The sequence below is a fragment of the Caretta caretta genome, chromosome 7 (assembly GCF_965140235.1).
Source record: "Caretta caretta isolate rCarCar2 chromosome 7, rCarCar1.hap1, whole genome shotgun sequence".
Taxonomy (NCBI): Eukaryota; Metazoa; Chordata; order Testudines; family Cheloniidae; genus Caretta; species Caretta caretta.
In genome coordinates this window covers 72866890-72890674 of record NC_134212.1, presented here as the reverse complement: position 1 = coordinate 72890674, position 23785 = coordinate 72866890, and the positions used below count along the sequence as shown (strand labels likewise).

The 23785-nt window shown below is 38.7% G+C and overlaps 1 protein-coding gene across 5 annotated transcripts in view; it reads left to right on the top strand.

Moving 5' to 3' along the window:
• The window catches only part of SHLD2 (shieldin complex subunit 2), an 89310-nt gene that overhangs the window by 40369 nt on the left and 25156 nt on the right, over window positions 1–23785 (top strand). For all 5 annotated transcript variants that reach the window (XM_048859258.2, XM_048859254.2, XM_048859253.2 and 2 more), the window contains 6 exons: window positions 361–3002; window positions 5198–5305; window positions 6026–6220; window positions 12238–12372; window positions 18711–18917; window positions 20722–20956. In XM_048859258.2, coding sequence (XP_048715215.2) covers window positions 1391–3002; window positions 5198–5305; window positions 6026–6220; window positions 12238–12372; window positions 18711–18917; window positions 20722–20956 — 2492 coding nt within the window. In that variant the 5' untranslated portion in view covers window positions 361–1390. The remainder of the gene's footprint in view (window positions 1–360; window positions 3003–5197; window positions 5306–6025; window positions 6221–12237; window positions 12373–18710; window positions 18918–20721; window positions 20957–23785) is intronic.

The window sequence follows — 23785 nt, the reverse complement described above, 5'->3', positions numbered from 1 at the left end:
AGAACATTATTAAGGTTGCAAAGTCAAGCACTAAAAAGTTAGGAAAGTCCAGAATTGAAGTTGCATTTGCCTCCTTAATTCAGCCTATTTATGTGTATGCATTATAATGAAGTCTTTAACTACATAATCACATACTATTTTTTTCCAGCTTCTGAAATAGCACAAGTGTCTGTGTCACAGCACTATTATACTGCCTTTCTCTGGTTCCTTTTATGAGTTTTGTGAATGTGAAGTTTGTCATAGGGTTTGGCGACCCCTAATGGGCAATTAAGAAACTGACTATTAAATAAATGAAACTGATAAAAAATATCGGTTTTTTTCATTGTGGTGTTTAAATGTTTTTCTCTCTTCTATCTGCAGCTGGATCAAATTTCTGAACTTCCTTCATGTGATTTTTTATGCTTGCAGCTTCAACAGGATTCACAGTTCCATGACTTCCAAAACATTTAGACAGAAATAAGCAGATGTCTACACTTTCCTGAAATTCCATATTAGGCAGCTATCTTTGGACAGTATCCGGATTAGGGTATTATTCCAACATACAGTTCAATTTGAAGACTCATAGCATCGATGAAAAATCTGAGAGTCCTTTTTTTTTTTACAGACTGTTTAAGATGGACACACTGTTGTTAATTTGGAGAAGAGACTAGTAACTTCCTAGGCAGGGTGTCATTACTTACATGAATAAGAGCTGCTGCTGAAGCAATTTCTCAGATATAGTATGGGCTTTTTTAGTGTGTATTGAAAAAGTAATTAGAAATTCTGCAATAACATTACCTGCTTTGATAAAATAGTCCTATAATCAATGTCATTTTTATGTTAAAGTAGTAAGCTTTTCAATTTGAAAGTAATTTTTAAACCAGATTCAACCTTTTAAATTACTTATTATTTATTTGAGAATTTTCCCCCCCATAACATGAAAACGACTCGTAATCATGCAGTAAGAAATTTCTGATATAGGTATTTATTTCTGCCAATATAAAATGAAGATGTAAATAACCAGTTCATGTTAAATTGTTGTAGTAGTTGATGATGATGATGATATTTGAATCTTCACAGAAATAAAGGAGGTTTAGCTTCCCGGGAATTTGTTCAGGACTGTTCAGTTTTCCTTTGTTTGCACTGCAAATTTACATATGTTTCATAGTGACTAGTATCAAAATGAAAAATGTAGCTTAATTATCACTGTAGTTCTATATACAGCTGTAGGGCAGACAAACTTGTTCCAATTTCTCTATATTATGAATCTGTGACTATTCAAAAATATAAAATGGTGGTATTTATAGCTTTAGCCAGTTAATGTATAAAACACATTATCTGTATGAATTAATTATTTGAAAATTTAACATGACTGCCAGAAAAATAAGTTAATGATGTTTTGTGGCATTTTATGTTAAAATTTGAAGTTTTATATTTATTGCACAAAAATATATTTTCTCAAAAAAAAAAAAAAAAAAAAAGCATGTCTGGAAGACCCCAAATCCATATTTTTTTGGGAGCACCCATCATTCCAACCCCACTGGAGGTGTCAGAGGAACAGAGTTTTTCGGTAGCCGCTACTGAAACATGGAAAGAACTCCACCTTTCATCTGACAAACATGCCTTCCATCTTTTTGCTGGAAAATGCAAAAGCATGGATCATGTGGAACATCAGGCACCAGACCCTAGAGACTCAACTGTGTACACAAGAGATCATTTCTCTGTGAACTCTGAACAAGGGAGGTTTGGAGTGGCAGATTATTTAACATCATGTGTACCTGTAGGTGGAGGGATGAAAACTCATGGCAGTACATTGAAGAGGACTGGTGATGTAACTTCCTATTGTTCTCAAATATCTGGAGATAGAGACACATGCACAAATATGATTCAAGTTGCATATCAACAGCTTCCTCCTATATTTACAAAAACAGATGGACAGTATACAAGACCCTCAAATGACTGCCTTCCAAACCTCTCTGTAAAAGGTGTCAGACACCTGGAAGATAAGTGCTGTGATATTTCTGATTTGGTTTCTAGTACTAAACAGATCAGCATACATTTAAAGTCTATGGGAAAAGAAGATGTTCCATCAGACAATCATAGTGTCCATCATGAACATCTTAGTCAGTACCTGGAAATGTTTTTTCCCAAAATAGCAAAGGAGTCAAAAACAAAAAAAACACTGTGTGATTGTTCAGACTTTGCAATATCAACAGACACCGAATTTCTTAGTATAATGACGTCAAGTCAAGTTGCCATTCTTTCACAAAAGTCCTTTAAAGAACAGAATCAAATGCAGAGAGAAGCCATGAAACTAAAGGGAATAGAAGGAGGAAAAAAATATAGAGAAAATAAAGTATTAAATGAATCTTTCCAGACTAATTTTGTTGTTGGAGCATGTATTAATGTGTCTGAGAGTGACCACCAACAAGAGTCTGCAAACTCCCTTGAACTTTTCAGTTCGGAGAGTGCTGGGAACATTATCTGTCTTGAGGCTACAAGAAGAGAAACAAGTTCTCAGGAGAATGCAGAGGACTCTCAAGAACTGCTGAATGAGATCCGTATTGAACCATTGAGCGCAGGAATATTGTGCTCCCAAGAAGATAATTATTATAAAGGCTCTTCTAAAAGAACCCGAATATCTGAAGATGCCCTAAGTATTTCTTACTCTACACTTAAAACTCAGCAGAAATCAAAGAGAGCTAAATTGGTTTGTTCTCCAACCAGTCCTGAAACAAAAGTAGATCAAGAGATGTCAAGGTTTTTGAAACTTCAGAAGAATCCATTGCTACTTAAAAACTGCAGCTGCAAGAGCCAGAAGTACAGTGTTTTGGTCACAGTAGTACATCCTTGTCATGTCAAAGAAATACAGATAAAGTCAAGGCCAAAATCTTCCTCTAAAGTTCCCATAGCAACTATTGTAGTTATTGACCAGTCAGATATCGAGAGGAAGGTTGTGCTGTGGCGGGCTGCTGCATTTTGGTCACTCACAGTGTTTCCTGGAGATATTGTACTACTCACAGGTAAAAACTCCATTTTTAATGCGTTTGCTCTTTAAAAATTTACCTTTTTAAAACGCTTTCTGACATAGAATAATTTATATAGAGAGACTTGTAATCATTAGTTTATTCACTGAAAATTATCTCAATTATCCTGCCACTTAAAAAGCAACAAATTGTGATTTTTGGGAGTGGGAACTTTACATTATCATACAATATGTATTGATTCTTTGATCTCATGCATGCACCATGTAGAAGAGCAGTATATTGACCTTGAGATATTGCAGTAAGTCAAGTCAGGTATATTCTGTGTATGTAATCTATCTAGCCAATGAGCGTTTATAAAGCAGCTATCATTGTGGCATCTAGTTGCTGCACACATATCATAGAAAACATTGGGATCTCTCCAGAAGGAACAATGTGTTCAGTGTTTTGCATTTTGATTTAATAGTTCTGCTTTTGAGATCCATATTTGGATTTCTTCTGTTATAGTTTTTTATCATTGGTAGTCCTGTACCAGACCATTATAACTGTTGTGACAAATCCCAGAAGGAGAGGCAGTCCTTGTCAGCTTTGGCGTATGCCATTAAGGACTTTGTACATCAATATTAGAAACTTGAATTGAATATTCAGTGGATGGGTAGCCACTGTAGGTTGCAGAGCATTGGCATAAAATGCTCTATTTGGTTCATCCAGCTCAGGATAAGTTAGTTAAGATTGATGACAGCTCCTTATTCTACTTGCTATCTCCTGGAACTCTTTTGATACACTTGGGATCAAATTCATCTCTGGTGTAAGAAGATGCAACCCAGGGAGAGCTACATCCGCTTAAGATATGGCTGGATTTGGCCAAAATAAAGCAAAAAAAGGAAGGAGGATGTGGAACTTTTAGAACTGTCATCTTCTCCATCCAATCAACTCTACAATACATTTAAAAGAGATTCCAGGATGTATCTACCCAGCCTGTCCCATTTCATATGGTGTGATAACAGTTCTAAACGGTTTCTACACGTGAAAGTGGGAACGTAATCCAGAATCTTCCAAGGTCTGAACAAAATCCTCACTGCTATAGGGTTTCATAATCTGACCATTTATTCCTTGAAGGTGATATGGGATTATTCCTATTATCAAATCCCACAAGCACTAATGCTGGGGTATTTTTATCTGGTTATCCCTACTTTTATGTAGACTCTTATAATGTGCCGAAGACTGATATCTGAACTTCTAAGAATTCAACGTGAGAAATAATTGTGATTCCCCTGCCCCCCCCGACATTCTAACAGAATTGTTTCTAATATTGATAGTTTACATTACCTCTTGCATGTTGTGACTTTTTCAGTCAGAGTTTTGAATGTTTGTTTAAATTCTGTTTGTGTATAGTTTTAACTTTTTTACTCTTGCTTAGATACTGTGGTATTACATGTTCTAGAAAAACTGAAAGTAAAGATAGAGGAAAGGGGCAGGGGGGAAGCTTTTTGTTTGCCTTATCTCAGACTCCATCCGACCTATTTTTAAGCCAGCCTACCACTGCCTGCCTCAGTTAGGCTATCTGCCTTACTGTTTGGAAATCATACTTGATAAATGTAATTCCCTTGCACAATGTGTCTTTATGAGATACTTGGTGTTGGACTATTAAATATCATACAGTAGAGGATGCCTACCATTGAGAAGACTTGATAAAGCAATGCTTTTATTGGTTCTCTGTGAATTCTGAAAATTATTTGTTTTAAAATTAAGCTGTTGTAAAAAGATAGTCTCTTCTAAAAACACTCTTCAGTCACAAGTTAGTGCTCCAGTCCTGCCAGCGGCTCTGCATGGGCCATGCAGAGTTCCAGTGAAGTAAACAGGGTTCTGCATATGCATAGAACAATTTTTCAGGCTCAGGTCCTAGGAATATATTTAAAGCCAAAGTAACAGCTTGGCTGCGTCTTTCAAGGTCAGCCCTAGATCACTGTTTAGATAGCACATAAAAGGAAAGTAGCCTACCTGAGTAGTGGAGAAGGCCACTGGCAAGACAGGAACAGCAGGTAGGCCATAATGCGTTGGAAAAGACCAAGGAAATAGATGGAACAACTTAAACATTAGAGGAGTGAAATAAAGGATTCCAAATTCAGATTCAGAGCTAAAGTCACTTTAAAGATTTCCAGTACTGAAGTAGGACCTGTATATATATCAACCATTAATGTGCTGTGGATTGATGTCTGCTTTTTTTGTTGCAGATGTCACAGTGTTTGAGAACCATTGGTATGGAGAAATGATGCTGCAGTCAACATTTACCAGTCAGTTATTTAATCTGGGGAGCTGCTCAGCTATCGATCCCAAACAATGTGAGACTGCAATATGTGAATAAGAGAATCTTTATATTTTATCTAATTCTCAACTTCTCTAGATTCGAATTCAAAGAGAATTGTTTACAGATTAAATCACTTATTTTCCAGATTTTAGTTCAAAAGAAAATTGGCTATTTAAAAAATAATCTTTTTATTGTTGTTTGGCTTTTCCTTGCTAAGGTAAACATCTAAAGTGCGCAGAACACTAGAAAGTGATCTGTAAAGAGCACTCCTGGACTGTTAGCCAGATGGACTATGTGACACAATTGAGCGTTCATCATACAAAGCAAACATTTGCAGAACTATCTGAGTTCCCTGTACTTAGAATAAGAAATAACTGCTATATTTCAGATACAGCTCTTTAGTAAATGCTGACTTTTTAATGAGGACCACTTTATATGATTCTGTACCAATGTAAGAGCTATTTTTGTTTTGTTACTAATTTTGGGTGCATTTAAAGCAACACACATGTTGTGCTGAAATTCTGTCAAATAATAAAGTATGGTTAGTTTGTTTTTTTTAAAATGGCAAAAAAATATTTTAATGTCAAGTCTGAATCAAATGATAAACTGTTTATGATGATACTTCCAGGTGCTGTCCTGGTTCAGAATTATTTTTTCAATTCAAACACTCACTAATCAGATTATAATACATTTCTTGGCCAAAAAAAGAGAAGGGTCAGATGATTTTCTTTTTTTTTCTCTTCTTTTTTTTAAGTTTCCCATGTTGTAGATGTTGATGGTCTCCAAGATTTATTGGCATATGTGTCTTCAAAATTTGCCTACTTGAAAGATCTCCCACACAGACAACCACAGAAGTTGGATAGCATACAGTATGTCCAGCTAGACCAACTTCAGCCAGATACATTGGTGCATTCGGTACTAAAACTTGTCAGCATCACTCTACTAACAGGTAAGTGGACTTGTTAGACCTTAAGTGACTCAAGTTCATGATTATGTTGCAAGCCCAGATACCTTGCCAATATGCTAAAAGGTAGTTAAATCCTGCTCTACAAATCAGCATTTTTAACTGACAGTAAATTTTAGAGAATTTTTTTCTAACTTCTTAAAAATCAGCACTTAAATCTTAGATGATGTTTGCTCTTTCCCACCTCATACCTCCATATTCTGCTCTGGTCACCCCAGAGAGGCCAGGCTTTGCTTTCAGTCAGAACTGTGTTCCAGCACAAAAGATGATTGTTGTACCAATGAAAATTGTTTTCCCCTCTGACTTCAATTCAGCATGAAATCTCCAACAGCTGATTGTTGGGGTAGCCGGGGGGAGAACCTGAAAACTGCTGGTTGACTGGGAAGGGGGTATGACCCCAGGAGCCCATCGATGCCAACTGGCAGAAGGCTCATCATACCATAACTCACATCAGGCCTGACACACTCATTGCCCAAACTCATTGTTGTCATAATCTGTATCTAAAAGGTGTCATGTAAGGTATCATATGCAAATTGGTAACATGCTGGTCATTAATATTACTGCATTACATATGTACAGGTGGTATATAACGAATTATAGATGTGTGCTTGAAACAGTCTTATAAAGGAGTTTGGCTGGCAGTGTATAAGCCCAGCCTGTCATAGACAAAAGAATGTTGTTTTGTCTGCTTGATTGTCTTTTCAATGTAAATTGAGCAAGATGCAACCAGAAACAATGGAAGTACATTTACGTAGATGGGAAACAAAGCCATCAAACTGCAAGTAGGTGAGATGACCACTTAATGATCATGATAGGGGATGGAGGGTGCACCCTCAGGAAGCCGTCCTGGCTCTTGAAACAGAGACAGTGAAATTATGGAAATTATAAGCAGAAACAGAAAGCCATTTTGTCGTCATCACTAGAGAAACAGAAGAGGCCAGAGCTCTTGAAATCTGAGAGAGGTGGATCTTTCAGCTAAGGGGGTTGAAGTCTCTGGAAATTGACTATAGGTGAGAAACCTGCTTGGACAAGGATTGTAACTTGCTGAAGTTAAGTTTTAGTCACTCGAAAGCATCTTTTGTTTGTAACCTTTTCAATCTTTTTCACTTTTACTTGAAATCATGTTGGATCATATTAAAGAAGTTCTGTAGTAAAATCACAAATGAATTTGATTCCCCATAGTTTAAATTCCAGGGTATTACTAATTAAGAGGTCTCTTGGTTTTTGGTACTGTTTCTCTCCCTCTATGTGTGAAACTTGCAAGCTGCTAATTGTGTTAGTACATTCTAAGACAGAGTCTGTTCTCAAAGCAATTCTTCGTAACAACTACTACTCACACAGAGAGAGACTCAAAGCAATACTTTGTAACAATAGAAACAGCACCTAGAGACTCCCCGCCCTTTTGTTGTATTCATCTTGCTTTGTTAACAATTGTGATTAAAATAGAGATAGAGGATGTATGTGGATGGATGCTTGGTATGGATAATAACTGAATGATCAGGGAGGTGCCAGCCTAAGAATCCAGTGTCCATCGGCTGAAGAAGGCGTCAAGTGGAAATAACCAGAGGACCCCCGGAGTGCAGACTGGAATCCACCCAACAGCCTCAAGAATGGAGAACCAAAGAACAAGATAACATCTAGCAGCACGGAGTCGTCAGGAATGTGCCATCTGCTGATTGATTCAGCAACAGCATGATGAAGCAATTCCCATAGACTGGCATAGGAAGAAATTCCTATAAAAATGGACTCTAGAAAGTGATAACTTAGGGGGGGGTCTGATTCTGCAAACCAACTTCCAGGAGCATCAGATGAGCATCTGACAAGGCCCTTCTCCCTCCTCATGTCCAGGCCACCTGGCCAGTGGCTTGGCATGAGCAACTCTAAGGCTGGTAACTATGATAACAACCTTGCAGAACCTGTGTGTGTGTGTTTGTGGGTGTATGAATGAATGTGTGAATAAATATGAGATTGAATGGAATGTTATAACTATAACTAACTGCTTACTATGATTCTTTCTGTATTCACAATAAATGTGGTATTTTGCCTTTTCCCCTTTAATAAGATCCTGCTGGTTTTTAATTTATTGGTACAACAATCACTCAAACCTGTGTTTTTTGTTAATAAACTTATTCCTGTTTCATTACAAAACCATCTCAGTGCTATGTAAGTGCCTTGTGCATTGAAGTGTAAGTCTTCTGATAGGCTTTCTGTGCTCTGTCTCTTTGGAGACAGAGATCTTAATAACTTCGATGAAAGTCTAGTGGACATTGCAAGAAGCTGTCTCCAGGGAACCTGGAAAATGGTGTTCACTGATTGTTACCTGCAAGGCAGTATTTGGACTGGTAGAGTCCCAAGGAGTTTGCTGACCAGCTGGTGTGACAGGGAGCTAACACATAGCTTAGCAGCAACAAAGCTCACTCTTGCTGAGACAGAGCAGTAACACAGTGGCTTACAGTACTGGGTGACCTGAGCAAGACATAACGGGGTCAAGTGTGAGCATGACTTGACAGAGGGGGAGGGAAGCTGATAGCTTTTTGCCTAGAGTAGAGAAGATAGCCTTTGGTTTCTCTAAGTGGTCCTAGACTGGGATCACTGGCATGAGCTGGCTCCTTCCTTCAGTGAAAGCAGTAATAGTCTCCCTTTTACCTGTTTCTTCTACTTCCCCACACTGTTATCTGTAACTGTCAATATTGTCTTTATTCTCCTACAGACTGAACTGTCTAAAGGTGCAATTCTCCATGATGTATGCTTGCATATACTGTACATACATCTCAACAGTTATATTTTGACCAGAATTTGCTATTGGAGAACTATGTTAAGTATTTGTGAGAAACACTGAATGTAGGTTTAAAGCCCTAAACTATCCCAGAATACTGAAAGAACTGGCACATGAGATTGCTAGTCTCATAGCAAGGATTTTTAATAATTCTCTCTGTTGGGAGGTAGTATCATATGACTGGGGAATAGCTAACATCATACCTATATTTAAGAAAAGGAGTGGGGGGAAAGTGATCCCAGCACTTACAGATCTGTTAGTTTGAGCTAGGTAGTATGCAAGACTTTAGAACAAATTGTGAGGGGAAAGGATAATTAAATTAATGGAGGTAAATGGTAAAGGAGATATAATCATAGGTAGGTAATGCCAGAACCATTGGCTCTTTTCCTTTGAGAAAACAACTGATTTTTTTTAAAAAAGGGAAATGCAGTAGATCTAATAATGTACTTGGACTTCTGTAAAGCTCTTGACCCAGTACCGTATGAGAAATTATTAGTTAAATCAGAGAAGGTGGGAATTAGTACAAGAATTGTAGGATGGATAAGGAACTGGCTAAAGGGGAGAAGGCAACAGGTTGTGGTAAAAGGTGAACTATTGGATTGGAGGGAGATTACTAGTAGAGCTCACCAAGGATCAGTCTAGGGCCCAGTCTTACTCAGTATTTTATCAGTGACCTTGATATAAAAAATAGGAATGTACTAATGAAATTTACTGATGATACAAAGTTCGGAGTGATCATCAAAACAGAGGAGGATCAGAATATTATACAGGAATATCTGGATGACCTTGAAGACTGAAGTGGCTGTAATGGGATGAAAGTCAATAGTACAAAGTGCAATGTCATGCAGTTAGGGTCTAATAATAAGAATTTCTGATACAAGTGTAGGCTGATCATCTGGAAGTGATGGAGGAGAATTGTGTGTATCGGTTGATCACAGAATGACTGAGCCAGCAATGTGGTGCGGCCGCAAAAACGGTAAATGCGGACCTAGGATGTATCGGGCAAGGTGTTTCCAGTAGAGAGAGAGAAATATTAATAAAAATTTTGTATAAGGCACTGGTAAGACCTTATTTTGAATACTCTGTACAATTCTGGTTGTCCATGTTCAAGAAAAATGAATTCAAACTTGAATAGCGCTGAGAAGCGCTATTAGGATGATTAGGGGAATGGAAGGCCTATCATATGAGAGGATACTAGATGAGTTTGGCTTGTTCAGCCTAGCAGAAAGAAGGGGAGTAAACATCAGGGAGGGAGGGTGAAGATCTATTTAAGCTAAAGGACAGTGTTGACACAAGAACAAATGGGTTTAAACTGGCTATGAACAAATTCAGTCTGGAAATTAGAAGGAGAACTATCAGGATTGAGGTTCTGGAAGAGCCTCCCATAGGAGTTGTGGGGGAAAGCAACTTGCGTTTTGAGAGAGCTGGACGAATTTCTGAGTGTGATTGTATGACTAGTTTGTTTTGTGGTGGCTGGGGGCAGTGACAGCCCTGGGGCTCACTTCCAGTTTGTCTTCTGTTCCTAAGAAGTCCATGCTTCAGGGCTTCAGCCAGCCACCTGCAGGGTTCCCCAGCCCCCTTCCTCCAGTATATTTTGTTTTTTTGTTTTGTTTTGTTCTCTTTAATCTGAAGTATTAGAGATGGAAATGGGCTACTGGAATAGGTGGGACCCGTGCTCTGATATGTAACCAGACATTCTCACCCTTATGTGCTTCAGTGCCTGGTTTTTGCTCAGATGCTCAGCATCTGATTGCCATATAAGGGGTTGGGAAGGAATTTTCCCCCAAGTCAGACTGACAGTGACATTGAGGGTTTCTGGCCTTCCTCTGCGCTCTGTGTTGGGGCGGGCGGGCTGGTCATTTGCCAGGATTGTCTGGGTATATTTCACTTAATCAGTGCACTGCCATTACCGTGGCCTCTGGCACTGGTGCTCCTTGGTCCTTCCTATTCTCTTCCTGTGGCACATAATAGGTTAGTCTTCTGTGGACTGTAATATTTTGGTCATTGGGTTTAATGTGTGGGTGCTGGTTGGTGTTGATGATCTGTGATATCATGATCTGGTGATCCCTTCTGGCCTTAAACTCTGTGACTCTAAGTGACTTCAAGAATTAAGAGATGAATAGGACTCTTATAATTAAGGGTTTCAGAGGAACAGCCGTGTTAGTTTGTATTCGCAAAAAGAAAAGGAGTACTTGTGGCACCTTAGAGACTAACAAATTTATTTGAGCATGAGCTTTCGTGAGCTACAGCTCACTTCATCAGATGTTTACCGTGGAAACTGCACTTTCCACGGTAAACATCTGATGAAGTGAGCTGTAGCTCACGAAAGCTCATGCTCAAATAAATTGGTTAGTCTCTAAGGTGCCACAAGTACTCCTTTTCTTCTTATAATTAATAAATTCAAGATTTACCACTGTTATCCCTTTTAGTCTGTTTGTACACACTGCAATAATTCCTGTTTTGAGTGAATAGTAGTAGAAAAATATTTCTCTTTGAGAAAGCGGTTAAAATATTATGGCATTTTTTTTCTAGCTTTGACTTAGAGCTTCATCCCGAGACCTGCTGAATGCCCTCTTATCCCACTGACGTCAATCCGAGGGCGCTCCGTGCCTGTCAAGATCATTGTCATAAATGTTTGGGGCAAGATTTTAAAAAGTCCCAGTACTCAGCACCTACCACTAAAGCACCATTAATAGTGGCGCTATTTTCAAAAGTGCATCTCCCCTGTTCTCAACGGAAGTCTCCTATTTCTCTGACCCACCCAGTGCTTGAGCCAGTGTCGCCACGAGTTGACTTCTTGAAAAACTCCTGTGCACTGTGCTGCAGGAACAGACTTGCCGCATTCCAGGTCGCAACACCATTTGGCCCGGCCACCCCTCCATCTGGTCACAATGCCTCTCACTGAAATTTGGCCTGGTTGCAACTCCATCTGAACAGAGTTAGGTCCAGTTTCAGTGCCATTGTGACCAAAAAGCTGAAGCAATGCTCTATGTGCAATGATATAGTATGGGACCACTGCTTAAAAGTGGTCAGGCTGTATCCCCCACCCCCCATGGCTCTGACTTATGGAACTTGAGCAAGTGCAAAAATGTGGGAGTGAGGGGAAATATTTGCTGCCCCTCCCCACTCGTCCCTAACTGGCGCTGTGGGTTCACAGGTATTTTCATGTAAATTTTCAATAAGTTTTTTTGTAAAATCACAGTGATATCATTTAAAACCTTTTCAGAGTCTGTATACAGTTACAAAGGAGAAAAGCAAAGAAAAATTATTCTAACAGTGGAACAGATCCGAGATCAGCACCATCTGATGGTATTATGGGGAGCAGGGGCAGCCTGGTGTCCTCAACTTCAAAGGAAAAAGGGTAAGTATAAATAAACTCTTTGTATGTATTATCCAGGTGAATGATTAATATGTGTAATCTGCAGTCATAGTAAAGGTCAAGAGAAGAGTGAGAAAAGGTAGAATGAGAATATGTTTTGCATGATGCTGTTAATTGTGTTAAAACATTCATTTTGTAAATATTTTTATTCAATGGGTAAATATCCCTCAGTCCTATTGTGACAATGTACTTGAGGTTTTTAGATGTTTTAACAATTCCCACAGCTCTACGCTATCTTTTGTCATGCAAGTTGGCTCAGAAACTTCAGCTTGCTTCATCCACTTATTCTGGAACACCAATGAGAGTTTTAAATGGCTGTTTAAGGGTTTAGCAGTGATTTTGTAATGCTTTATCTATATTTTCATATATCAGAGTCTCACAGGGCTTTACAGATGTTAGTCTAGCTTTTACTTAGAGCTTGATCCTGAGAAATGCTGAATGCTCTCTTATCCCATTGATGTCAATCCGAGGGTGCTCAGTGCCTATCAAGATCATTACCATAAATGTTTGGGGCAAGATTTTAAAAAGACATCACTTTAGTGAGGTGCAATATTATATACATTTTTACAGATGGGGAAACTGAAATACATAAAGGTTAAGAAACTTGCCCAAGTAACATAGTGAATCTGTAGTTGAGCTGGAAATAGATCCTGGAAATTCTGACTACTACTTCTCCTGCCCTAACCTCTAGTCTAGAGCATACTCTCTTTCAGAACTCAAGTAGCTGCAGGTAGAACTAAAGCAATAAGACACAAAAAATAATAATGGGAAGAGAGTAGACTACCAGCAGAAGTTGAGCATTAAGATGATGAAACCTTCATGACCTTTATTTTTGGTATGTTGTAATAAGAAGGGAATAGGACATATGAATACTGTCCAAGAGAAATAAGGAACTTATGGGAAAGTAACATGAGGTGAAATCCTGAACCCACTGGAGGCAATGACAAAACTCCAGTAAGTTCCTTATAGAACTGAGAAAGGTGAAGTATTAACTGTTAAATAATATGGGAGATCATTGAAAAGTTTCTTGACGCTACAGTATGTGCTGCAGCAAGTTAAATAGTCACAGCGGATAATCAAGCCATAAGCCATTATACTACAATAAAGGCTTTGTTGTTTGGTCCCTTCAATGGAAGACAACAGGAAATTTTAATAACATATAGACATGGATAGGATTATTATAATTGTTTTAACTGTGCCAGAGAGCTTGTAATTTATTCTCCAGTTAGTGTTCTATGAATCTAACAATTCACATATTTTAATCATTAAAAGACGGTATCTAAAATACAAGATAAAGGACTGATTTCTCAACTGTCCAAATACCCATCACTGATAGACAAGCCATGAACATTTGATCCCAGCAAGACAGCCAAGAAAAGTCCACGTCATGCCAAACAAGTGTATAGGTCACAAGAACTAATTGGCATGGCTGGGTCACAAAAAGACAGCACATGATGGTCATTCTTGCCAGGAGACAAAAACAGCTAGGCATGTGATGGCCATGTGTACTAGAAGGTTAAACTTTACATAGTAGTCCTGATAAGTAGGGATGAGGAATTGCAGCTTTTTTCATACTTCCCTAGAAAGACAGAAGGATATTTAGCGATATTAATAACTCTACCTTGAAGCATCAAAGCAAATTTTTTTAACAAACAGGTACAGTTATTTTCATCTGTCACTGAAGTTGTAAAGAAAACTCTCATACTCTGCCACTAAAAACTGTGCTGGTTCTATAGACTTTCTTTGTAATAGCATCAGGTAGTCAGACTCCGTTATCTATATTACTCTGATCTGGCTGAGATTACCAAACATGATGCCTTGAATAATGAAATACTTTTCTATAGTCAACAGCCTTTGGAGAGCAGAGCAGGTCTAGTAACATGGGGTAAAATCCTGGACACATTGAAGTCAATGGCTAACTTCCATTAAGGACAGGATTTCACCCATGAAGATTTTACAACTAAAAAGTTTTTCCTTGTGTTCCTAAAAAATGAATTTGTGGAGCACACTAGGTAAGATTAAGTGTCAAAATATTGCAGTCCTGACTAAGATATGTAAGTAGCTCGTCATGACTAAGTAGCAATATGCAGTTTATGTCAAAATCCTAGCACAAGTAGAGAATTTACTGCTGATACAAATTAAGCTTTTGTGAGACCAAAGAAATAAATGTACCATTAAAAAAAAAAAAGGCGGTAGTCTCTGCTGTCAAGTTGAATGAATGTCTTCCATGCTTTAAAGAAGGACACGAAAATTAACATCTGAGAGTAGTAGTTATTACAACAATTATTTTTATACTGCCCTGGAAAGAACACAGCAAGAGCTACTAGAATGATCCCAGCTTTTAAGAAAAGTGAAGCTCTCTCTATTAGAGAAAAGCCAATGTGGGTTAACTGAAGCAACAGAGAAAATTATTATGAAAGAGTTTGAAAAAGACGAATTCTCACACTAGTGAGGAGTATTAAAAACCATAGAGAACAATCTGAGAATTGAGAATACTGACGGAATTGTTTCCCCCCAAAGAGTAGTAGTAGTAGCACTGGGGACTGGACAAGTTGCCAGATGAGGTCATAAAAGCAAATAGATTAAAAGATATTATAAGAGCTAGATAGACCAGGCTACAGTGACCAAGCACGCAGCGAATGGTGACATGAGCATGGCAGATATGATCGAAAGCCCATGGAAGTCTGTGGAAAGTCTCTCATTAACTTTAATGGCCTTACAATCTTCTGTGCTTGTTGAGCCAGTAATGTATTTTCTCAACCATAGTAAGGTGATTTTAAAAAATCAATTTAACATACGAAAATTGCTTTCTCTAGAAACGGCTTTTGAGATGATTTTCTGAAAAGAAATTAAATTATATGGCAGTCGTGTTTAGGATCCATGTGATATTTTTTTCAAGACACCTAAAATACAATTCCGCATAATTGCGGAATCTGCACTAACCTGCTCTAACCCAGTGTACATAGTGACAAGGCAGGACTTTCTTCAGCTTGATGCAGAAAAAGAGCGAAAAGGCAAACAAAAAGTGGCTTGCTTCAGCCAGAGGAACATAGTCTTTAGTATTACTTCTGGGCAGTATAATTTGTCTGAGGCCTTGTCTACACTACAGGGGAAATTTGATCTAAGCTATGCAATTTGAGTTACATGAATAGCATAACTCAAATTGATATAGCTTAGACCTACTTACCACAGGATCCACACTATTCGATGTCAACGGGAGACGCTTTCCCATTGACTCCCCCTACTCTTCTCAATCCAGTGGAGCACAGGAGTCAATGGGAGAGTGATCTGGGGTTGATTTAGCAGGTCTAGTGAAGACCCGCTAAATTGACTGCTGATGCATCGATCTCTGCTCCTCAATCCGCTGGTAAGTGTACACTAGCACTGAGGGCCGGTCTACACTGCACAGTTAGGTTGACAAAGGCAGCTTATGTCGACCTCATTATGTCAGTGTCTACACTACAGCCTTTGTCCTGCCAATGTAAGTGCCCTACTATGCCGACATCATAACTTCACCTTCACGAGAGGCATAAGGCTTATATCGGTGTAGTTAGTGTGGACGCAGTGCCTGTGTAGATGCTGTGTCCCTTACATCGGCTGTCTTGTCAGTTTCATGGCAGGAGCCATGAAATTGACAAGAAAACCCCCATGCCCCTTGTGTATCTTAGTCTGAGGTAACTACACTCTCTCACACGTTTCATATGTTATTGCATCCAAAAAGAGACACTACATAGTCTTCACATACTAAATAGTATGTGATTGTGATCATGCATAGGCAACCTTGACTGGCATTCCTAATTTTTTTGCATGACTTTACAACCTTAAGATTCTTTGATATCATCATTTTGTTTAATGTAGCTTCCTTCATTTTTAAAAAAAACTTTAAAAATTGAAAAAACAAAAATGTCATCTATAGAATCATATTGGCCTCCCACATGAATCATCAGCAGGGTTGGGACATTTAGATTCACAGTGTATGTGGTCCTCTACCGCTTGAGCTAACAGTGTAATGAGTAGCCATAGAGAATGTTATCTTCTGTGTAAACCAGTCATTAGGGTGGGCTGGAGACAGACACTTTGCCCCTGGTTTTCATAGCTAATTGCTAGACAGCAAAGGAATTTTGAGATTCAGGAACAATGCGTTCAGTTTCAAAATCTGTAGGAGAGTATGCTCTAGCAGTGATCATAGACAATTCTGCTCCTGTCATCTCCTTTCCTCCCAGCTGTCCTGTGCCCCCTTCTGCTCCTATCCCACCTCTGCCCAACTCCTGCCCCTCCACTCTTACCCTCCTTTTTGACTCTTGCCCCTACCTATCCTATCACCATCTCCTGCCTCTGTCCCCCACCACTTCTACTTCTAATCTCTGACTTCCTGCTTTCATCTTGTAAGTAACTGAAAACGGTCTTTTAGTGGAAAGTGTCAGGCAGCCTTAACTATAGGTGGCATTACAAGCACCACCGGTAATATAATTGTAATCCCCATATTGACACTTTTTTCCTCCTTTCTCCAAAAATAGGTGCTTCTCATCTAAGAAAACAAGTGAATAACTGAAGTTTGTAGGCTAAGCCATTTTGGAGATCTGATAAGCTGAAAAAATTTAGGAGAAGTCAATGCCAGGAAATTGTTAAAGAAATATAAAAACTTTTAAGCGCCTTTTCTGATTTTCCCCACTCCAAACTTTCCCTTGCATGAGATGTGTGAAATTTCACATGGGTTGATTTCTTTTGAGAAGTTTGGGTCAAGGGTTGAAAACTGAGTTCATTATAACCCTCAAATGTGAGCTTCAGCCTCAACTATGGAGTGACTAGCACTGCTCCATAAAACAGTTAACATTTTAGGGGTTGTATTCTTCTCTCGATGGCGTGCATTTCTCCCATAGAATAGAGGAGCAGATTTAAACCCCATCTGAATGAAATACCTACTCAAAAAGATAGTCACCCCATTGTTTTAAATTTTGGTTGAAAAGTAGTGTAACGCTTAGAAGGTACTGAACTTCATGCCTCAGTTATGCAATGGAGCTTCATCAAGTGATTGTGTTTCAAGAATATGCACAGGCATGTGGTTTAGTGACCCCTGAAGCAGATAGCAAATGAAGAAGGCATTAAAATACAGAAATACTACACTATGTGTGATCTGTAATTGTGCAAATCGGTAAAATGAAATGTCCTGAACAAAGTACAGAGTTTTGGGAAGATGGATCAATGTTTGGACAATGGCAAAATGACACTTATCAGTGATACCCACTATAATTCTCCTACTAATATAATTCCTTCTTCAAGTTCCAGGATTCAACTCCATAACCACATGCCAATAAACTAATTCTGGACAACAGTTGGGTTTAGCAGTGTGAATTGACAGTTGGGCCCTTTTTACAAGTCATAAAGGGAGAAAAAATCCACCTTTGAACAGTTGCTTTATTGTAAGTTGAAGGATTGCTGTTGCATATTTACAGCTAAATTCACCACACCAAACCCCTTTCCCTCCCCCCACAATTGATTTCTTCATGGCTGTTCTACTCTCCCAACATGCACTGAACTTCTTTCAATAGGAGTTCCAGGCATAAAGAGAAACCAGAATAGCTTTAAAGAGACCCATTTTGTGGACTGGAGAGGAGAATTTAGCTTAGTGGTTTTAAGTCCTCTTTCTCCTAATTAAACCTTTCAACATTTAGCACATTTTTCCCTTTGTTTTCCCAAACACAGGTAGGAACTTTTTTATAAAAAACAAAAATATAAAAAAAAATGTTTAGTTATTTTATAGGTAACGCCTAAGGAATAGTAGTATTCATAATACCAGGTGTTCTGAAAAAGAAATTTTACAAGAAATTATTACAATACTATTTCACTGCATTAGTTAAGAATGTTGTATAGTCTCATGACTGTCCTATGTCAGAGAGCAACAGCATTGCCAAAGACAAGCAGTCAGTATTATCAGCCAGCACCCCACCCCCAGTTATTAGATTGCCTTAACAAAACATGAGATTTTTAAAAGGATAAAATTGGGGTTCATTTTACTTTCTGGGTTTGCTTTTTGTGTACATTTGGATCATGTTTTCAAATTTTTATATGGAACCATGAATACTAAAAAGCTTAAATTTTTTAGTGAAACCTGAGAGTCTGGTGCAATCAGTTTGATCCAGGAACTGTTTTTAAGAAAAATTCCAGCTATCATGAAACTTATGATACAATCGCGATAGCAGACAACATTGAGCACATTATTTTGTTTTATTAAGGAATCTCATAGGTGTTTGCAGCTTTCTACAAGCATGGAAGTTAACTCAATTTCTTGGATCTTTATTTGTTCTTGCTTTATTTTTCAGATCACATATGGGAATTTAAATATCTACTTGCCCAGCGTAGTTCTATTTCAGGTGACATTGAACTGCACACAACTCCATGGTCATCCTGTGAGTGTCTATTTGATGATGACAAAAGGGCAGTTGAATTTAAAGAGAAATTTCAAAAAAGTGAAAAGTCTCTCATGAAAATGACAAATCTGTCAACACATCTGGAGGAAAAATGTTCAGGTGAGATTGTAATCCATAGCTCTTTGTTGACTACCTATTTAAGTGAGAGACACATTGCTAAGCAGGAAAGCTGACTATATTTATGATAGTTAACAGTGTTTTCATTAAGAAAAGGAGTACTTGTGGCACCTTAGAGACTAACCAATTTATTTGAGCATGAGCTTTCGTGAGCTACAGCTCACTTCATCGGATTAAAACCAGACACACGCAGCTAGCTGTAGGCCTGAAATTGTGTGTCTTGGAAGCAGTTGTTCAGTATCCCAGTAAAAGTGTGAATGCAGCCTTCATTCAGAAGGCATAGAGATGACCTGTGAGGGGGAACAGAATAAAAACAGCTTGGATTAAATGTGTTCGTATCGCCATCTACTCTCCACTGTAACATTTCTTTTATTGTGAGGATAATTAAGCATTGGAACAGTTTACCAAGGAATGTGATAAATTCTCCATCACATGAAGTCTTTAAATCAAGTTTGAAATCTGTCTAAAAGATATGCACTAGTTCAATAAAAGTTACTGGGGCAGGTGTAGGAACTACTAGATGAGGTTTTGTGGCCTTTATTATGCATTATGGTCCTTTTCACTTTAAAAACTATATAAACCCCTGGAGCAGAACAAAACAGACCTTTTCTCTCGGAGCATAGAATGGACACCTATGTCTGTGTATAGTCATTCAACAAAACTGTGCTGGAAGAACATTGTTGAGGATGCAAAGTCAAGTGTTCAGAAGATAGGAAATGAAAGAATTATAGTTTCCTGTGCACTCTTGTGTGTATGCATTATGATATAGCTTTTAATTATATTGCTATGTACTGTGTTTTCCGCAAGACCCCTCTCTGGTTCAGTGCACAGGCTGGACAAGGCACCTGTTCAATATTTTTTTTATCCAGATCAATAACCAGTTGTTTTCCATTGCTTGCAATTCTGATCAGTTTGAACAGTACAGCCATTTTTGGGAACTTAAGTAATGAAAATAAGTAGTTTTGCTAGTATATTTTTTTGTAATCCCATTTGGAACAAATCTAATGCCTTCAAAGTTTGAATCACAGACTTAAAATTTGGCAGGGGCATAGTCCTGAGGTTGGAGAGGTGTCTTTTGCTGTACCCATGAAACTCTGTCCAGATTTGGTTAAGTTATAAGCTGTGGAAAATCACCATTTACACGTACACAGTAGGACTTGTTTAACATTTATCCTTTTATTTTCTGAATGTTCCAGCTGCACTGCTCATGCTCCTAGGGCACACAGAGCTAGAACTCCAGGTGGAACAAAGGCAAAACAAATTCTCGTCCTGCTGCTGCTCCCCTCCATCAAACTGCCCTTTGATGCTATAAACTTTTGGTGTATCATAGCATCCTGTTTCCCCATTGTCTGTTGTTGTGCCTGCCATAGAAAGTTTGTTTCCAGGTTTACTTACCAAGACACCTCTATATGTGAGAAATGTTTGAATAATCCCTGGCATTGTTATAATCAGAGAACATCTAAGTTATTATTATGTATTGCCTGTCTGATCTCAGTCTGTTTTTTAAAAAAATATAGGCATCTATCACAGTAATATTTAAGCACATAGGTCATTACTTTCAGATTTTTTTTTATCATAATGATTTTATCACTGAGGAAATCATTCTTTGTAAAGCATGTCAATATGCAGTTCCAAAAAGATAAAGTAAATCTCAGGCTATTGTTATGTTATTTATACGCAGTGTTTTGAATCAGTTGAGCTATATCTTCTTGTTACTGCTTTCTATGATAATATTATAAAATACTAAAACGGCACAAAATTTGATCTAATCCTTTTGTTTTTGTAGGAGTGATTCAATTGAAAGCCCATGTCTTAGACTTGAAGTTTACCATTGCTACTCCCCAGTACAGGCAACTCATCTTAGATGCTGACACTTCATTAGAATGTATTTTGGCTTCTCTTCCTATGATCATCTATTCAGGTTGTGCAAAATGTGGGTTGGAACTACAGACCGATGAGAACAAGATCTACAAGCAGTGCCTTAGCTGCTTACCATTTAACAAAGTGAGAAAGTTCTACAGGTAAATCAAATAAGAAAACTAAGACTAGTAAAACAACGTTTAGCATTAAAGAGAGATTTAAAATATATTGAATAACCATAATAAATTTCATGTAAATTTGGCTTCACATACGTTAACATTGTGAATGGAAATGTGTTTTATTCTTTACTATACTGTATGTGTGCTCTTTCAGAAATAGCATTTTCTGGTGGTCAGAGCACATTTCTGGGACTCAGAAGGCAGTTCTGTTCCTGGCCTTGCCACTGACTTTTTGTGTGACATAGGGCGAGTCCTGTAACTTCATTTTGCCTTAGCTTCCCTACCAGCAAAATGAGGTGATAATACTTATCTTCTTCAAAAACAATATCAGGTTTACTACATTTGTGTTTGTAAAGTACTTTGGATGGAAAAATTTACAGAATGCAAAGTATCCTTATGTGTTATATTATTTTTTATCATTACTTAAAGGTTATATTCCATCTTTAAATAAGCCATCATAATTTGTTGACTCCCATTTAATGTGATGAGGGGATAGTAGTGATGTTTGGGGGTTACTGTAACGCTGGACTGGGATCAAGGAGGATCCTGGTTCTAGTGCTTATGTGAGAACCCAAGAAATCCATTTGACCATGTCATGCTTCCTCCTAGCTTTCAAATTTGGTGAAAGCAGAGCTTCATCCTAGAATGAGATACGCCATCTAATTTAAACTAAGGGGGACAAAAGGCAAAAAACCCTGCATCTTTCCAATTGATTGCATACCTCCAATAATGACCAGCAGGTGGCAGCATGAGATAGGCTGTGCAAACACTTGCATTTATAACAGGTTCAAGCAAACGTAAGCCTCATCGTTTGATTTAACAACATAATTATTAAATGTAGAAATCGTTATTTGTTTTAAAGAATTTATTATTTCAAACACATATTTACCTTTACCTTGTTTGCAGAGTGGATTAAGCATAGCATGCATGTAGTACAGGCGAATTCTGAGGCAATGAGCATAAAGTCTGGCATATAATTTGCTTTTACATATAACTCCTTATTTTCCTAAGTTATCCTAACTTGCTTTATAATGGGATAGAACAGGGAGTGTGGTGATTGAGTACCAGCAAATAAAGCAGTCATTTCTCACTCTGTACTAGCTCACACAGCAATTAACATAGGAGTCCCTTTTATTGAATAAGGTAATATTGGCTTGGTCCTTGGAATTACCCCCTACTCAAAAATACCAGGGCATTAGTTTTTGTATTATTAGAGTATTATTAGTAATTACTGTTTTGTTGTTTTCTGAGTGCTGACAGCATGCTTAGGACTGTATTAAATTATCATAGATGACAACATGATCCCCTTCCCCAAAGAAAGCATACAACCAGAATTAGTCATGGACAATACAATGTGAACATACATGGGTACAGTCCTGCCTACTACTGTGGACTACATAAGTGGCGAATAGACACTGCACAGTATAACATATGGCTAGAGGGAGCTAGAGAGTCTAGCCAGTCCCAAACTTTCAGACTGTACTCCCTAGAACTGTAGTGTGCCAGCACCTGCAATTAGGTAGGTCCCTCCCGCAGCACTCAAGAGAATGGTAGAACAGTACCCTGCTGCTTGGGTGCTGAAGTAGTAGGACATCATCTGTACCTTCTCTTCTTTATGCAACACTGTGACAGCCTGCTGGAGGCCTCAGGGTCCAGCCACACACTATCCCAGAAAGGAGCAGAAGAGAAGTCCTTCCAGTGGCCTAGAGTTGTTGAAGGGAAGAAGCCAATGAGAGAGGCTTCAGGGAGCAGCAAATCAGGGCCCAGCAGGGCCATAAAAGAAGCAGCTGCAGAACAGAGCAGTAGTCAGTTGCTGTCTGGAGCTGAAGGAGAGACGACTGTGTTCCTGGCTGGCTGAAAGAGCAACAGGACCATGGACAGCTGCGGGTGGGCAGGGACTAGGGGAGCTAAGAAGGAGCTCCTGGCTGACTGCTGGGACTGAGCCCAAGACAATGCTGGAAGGGACTGGGGGAGCTGAGAAAAGTCTTGGCTGGCTGCTGGAACTGAGCCCAAGAGAATTGCCGACAGGGACTGGGGGAACTAAGAAGGACCTCCTGGCTGGCTGCTGGGACTGAGTAAGGACTGAGCTCAGGGAGGGCTGCAAGAAGACCGTGTCTTCAGGGAGGAATCCCTGGGGTTACAGCTCCCATACCAGTGCCAGGACAAGGTAAACACTGTATACCCTGGAAGGGGTTTGTTCTGTTTCACCTACAGACAGTGTGTGTGACTCGGCCGGAGGGCTGAGTCACTGAAAAACCGCCTGAGAAACCACTAACAGGAGTCACCATAAACTGAAAGATTGCAGACATACCCGACCAGAAGGGGGCGCTTGCGGAAGGTGGGTGCTGCCCTGTTACAAATACAGATAAGGATTTGGCATTATTTCTTTAACAGAAGGCATAACAAGAATACCGAACCCAAACTAGTCTAAACCTTTTGAGAAAAATACATAAATTACCAGCTGCATAAGTTAAAATCCATATGAAGTAGCCATCAGTCAGTCAGCCTACCTTATAATAAAGCCAAGCCTACCTACCTACTGTAGATACAGAAGAAAACAAGTGTGCACATGACCAGTCCTGCAATAGGTCTGGAGCACATGGGAGGAGATTGCTTCTGTAAGATGTTAATAATGCTCATTTTGTTCTTGTACAGTTCCCTAGACCTTCAATTTGTCTATATCAGAATTGTTAGTAGGGGATTTTTCGGAAGAGGCCCTTAACTCTGGAATTTGCTTCTCACCTTTGCTGTAACCCAGGCCAAATATTATGACTTTCAGGGCACATTGCAAAGTTTATCTGTTTACTCAGT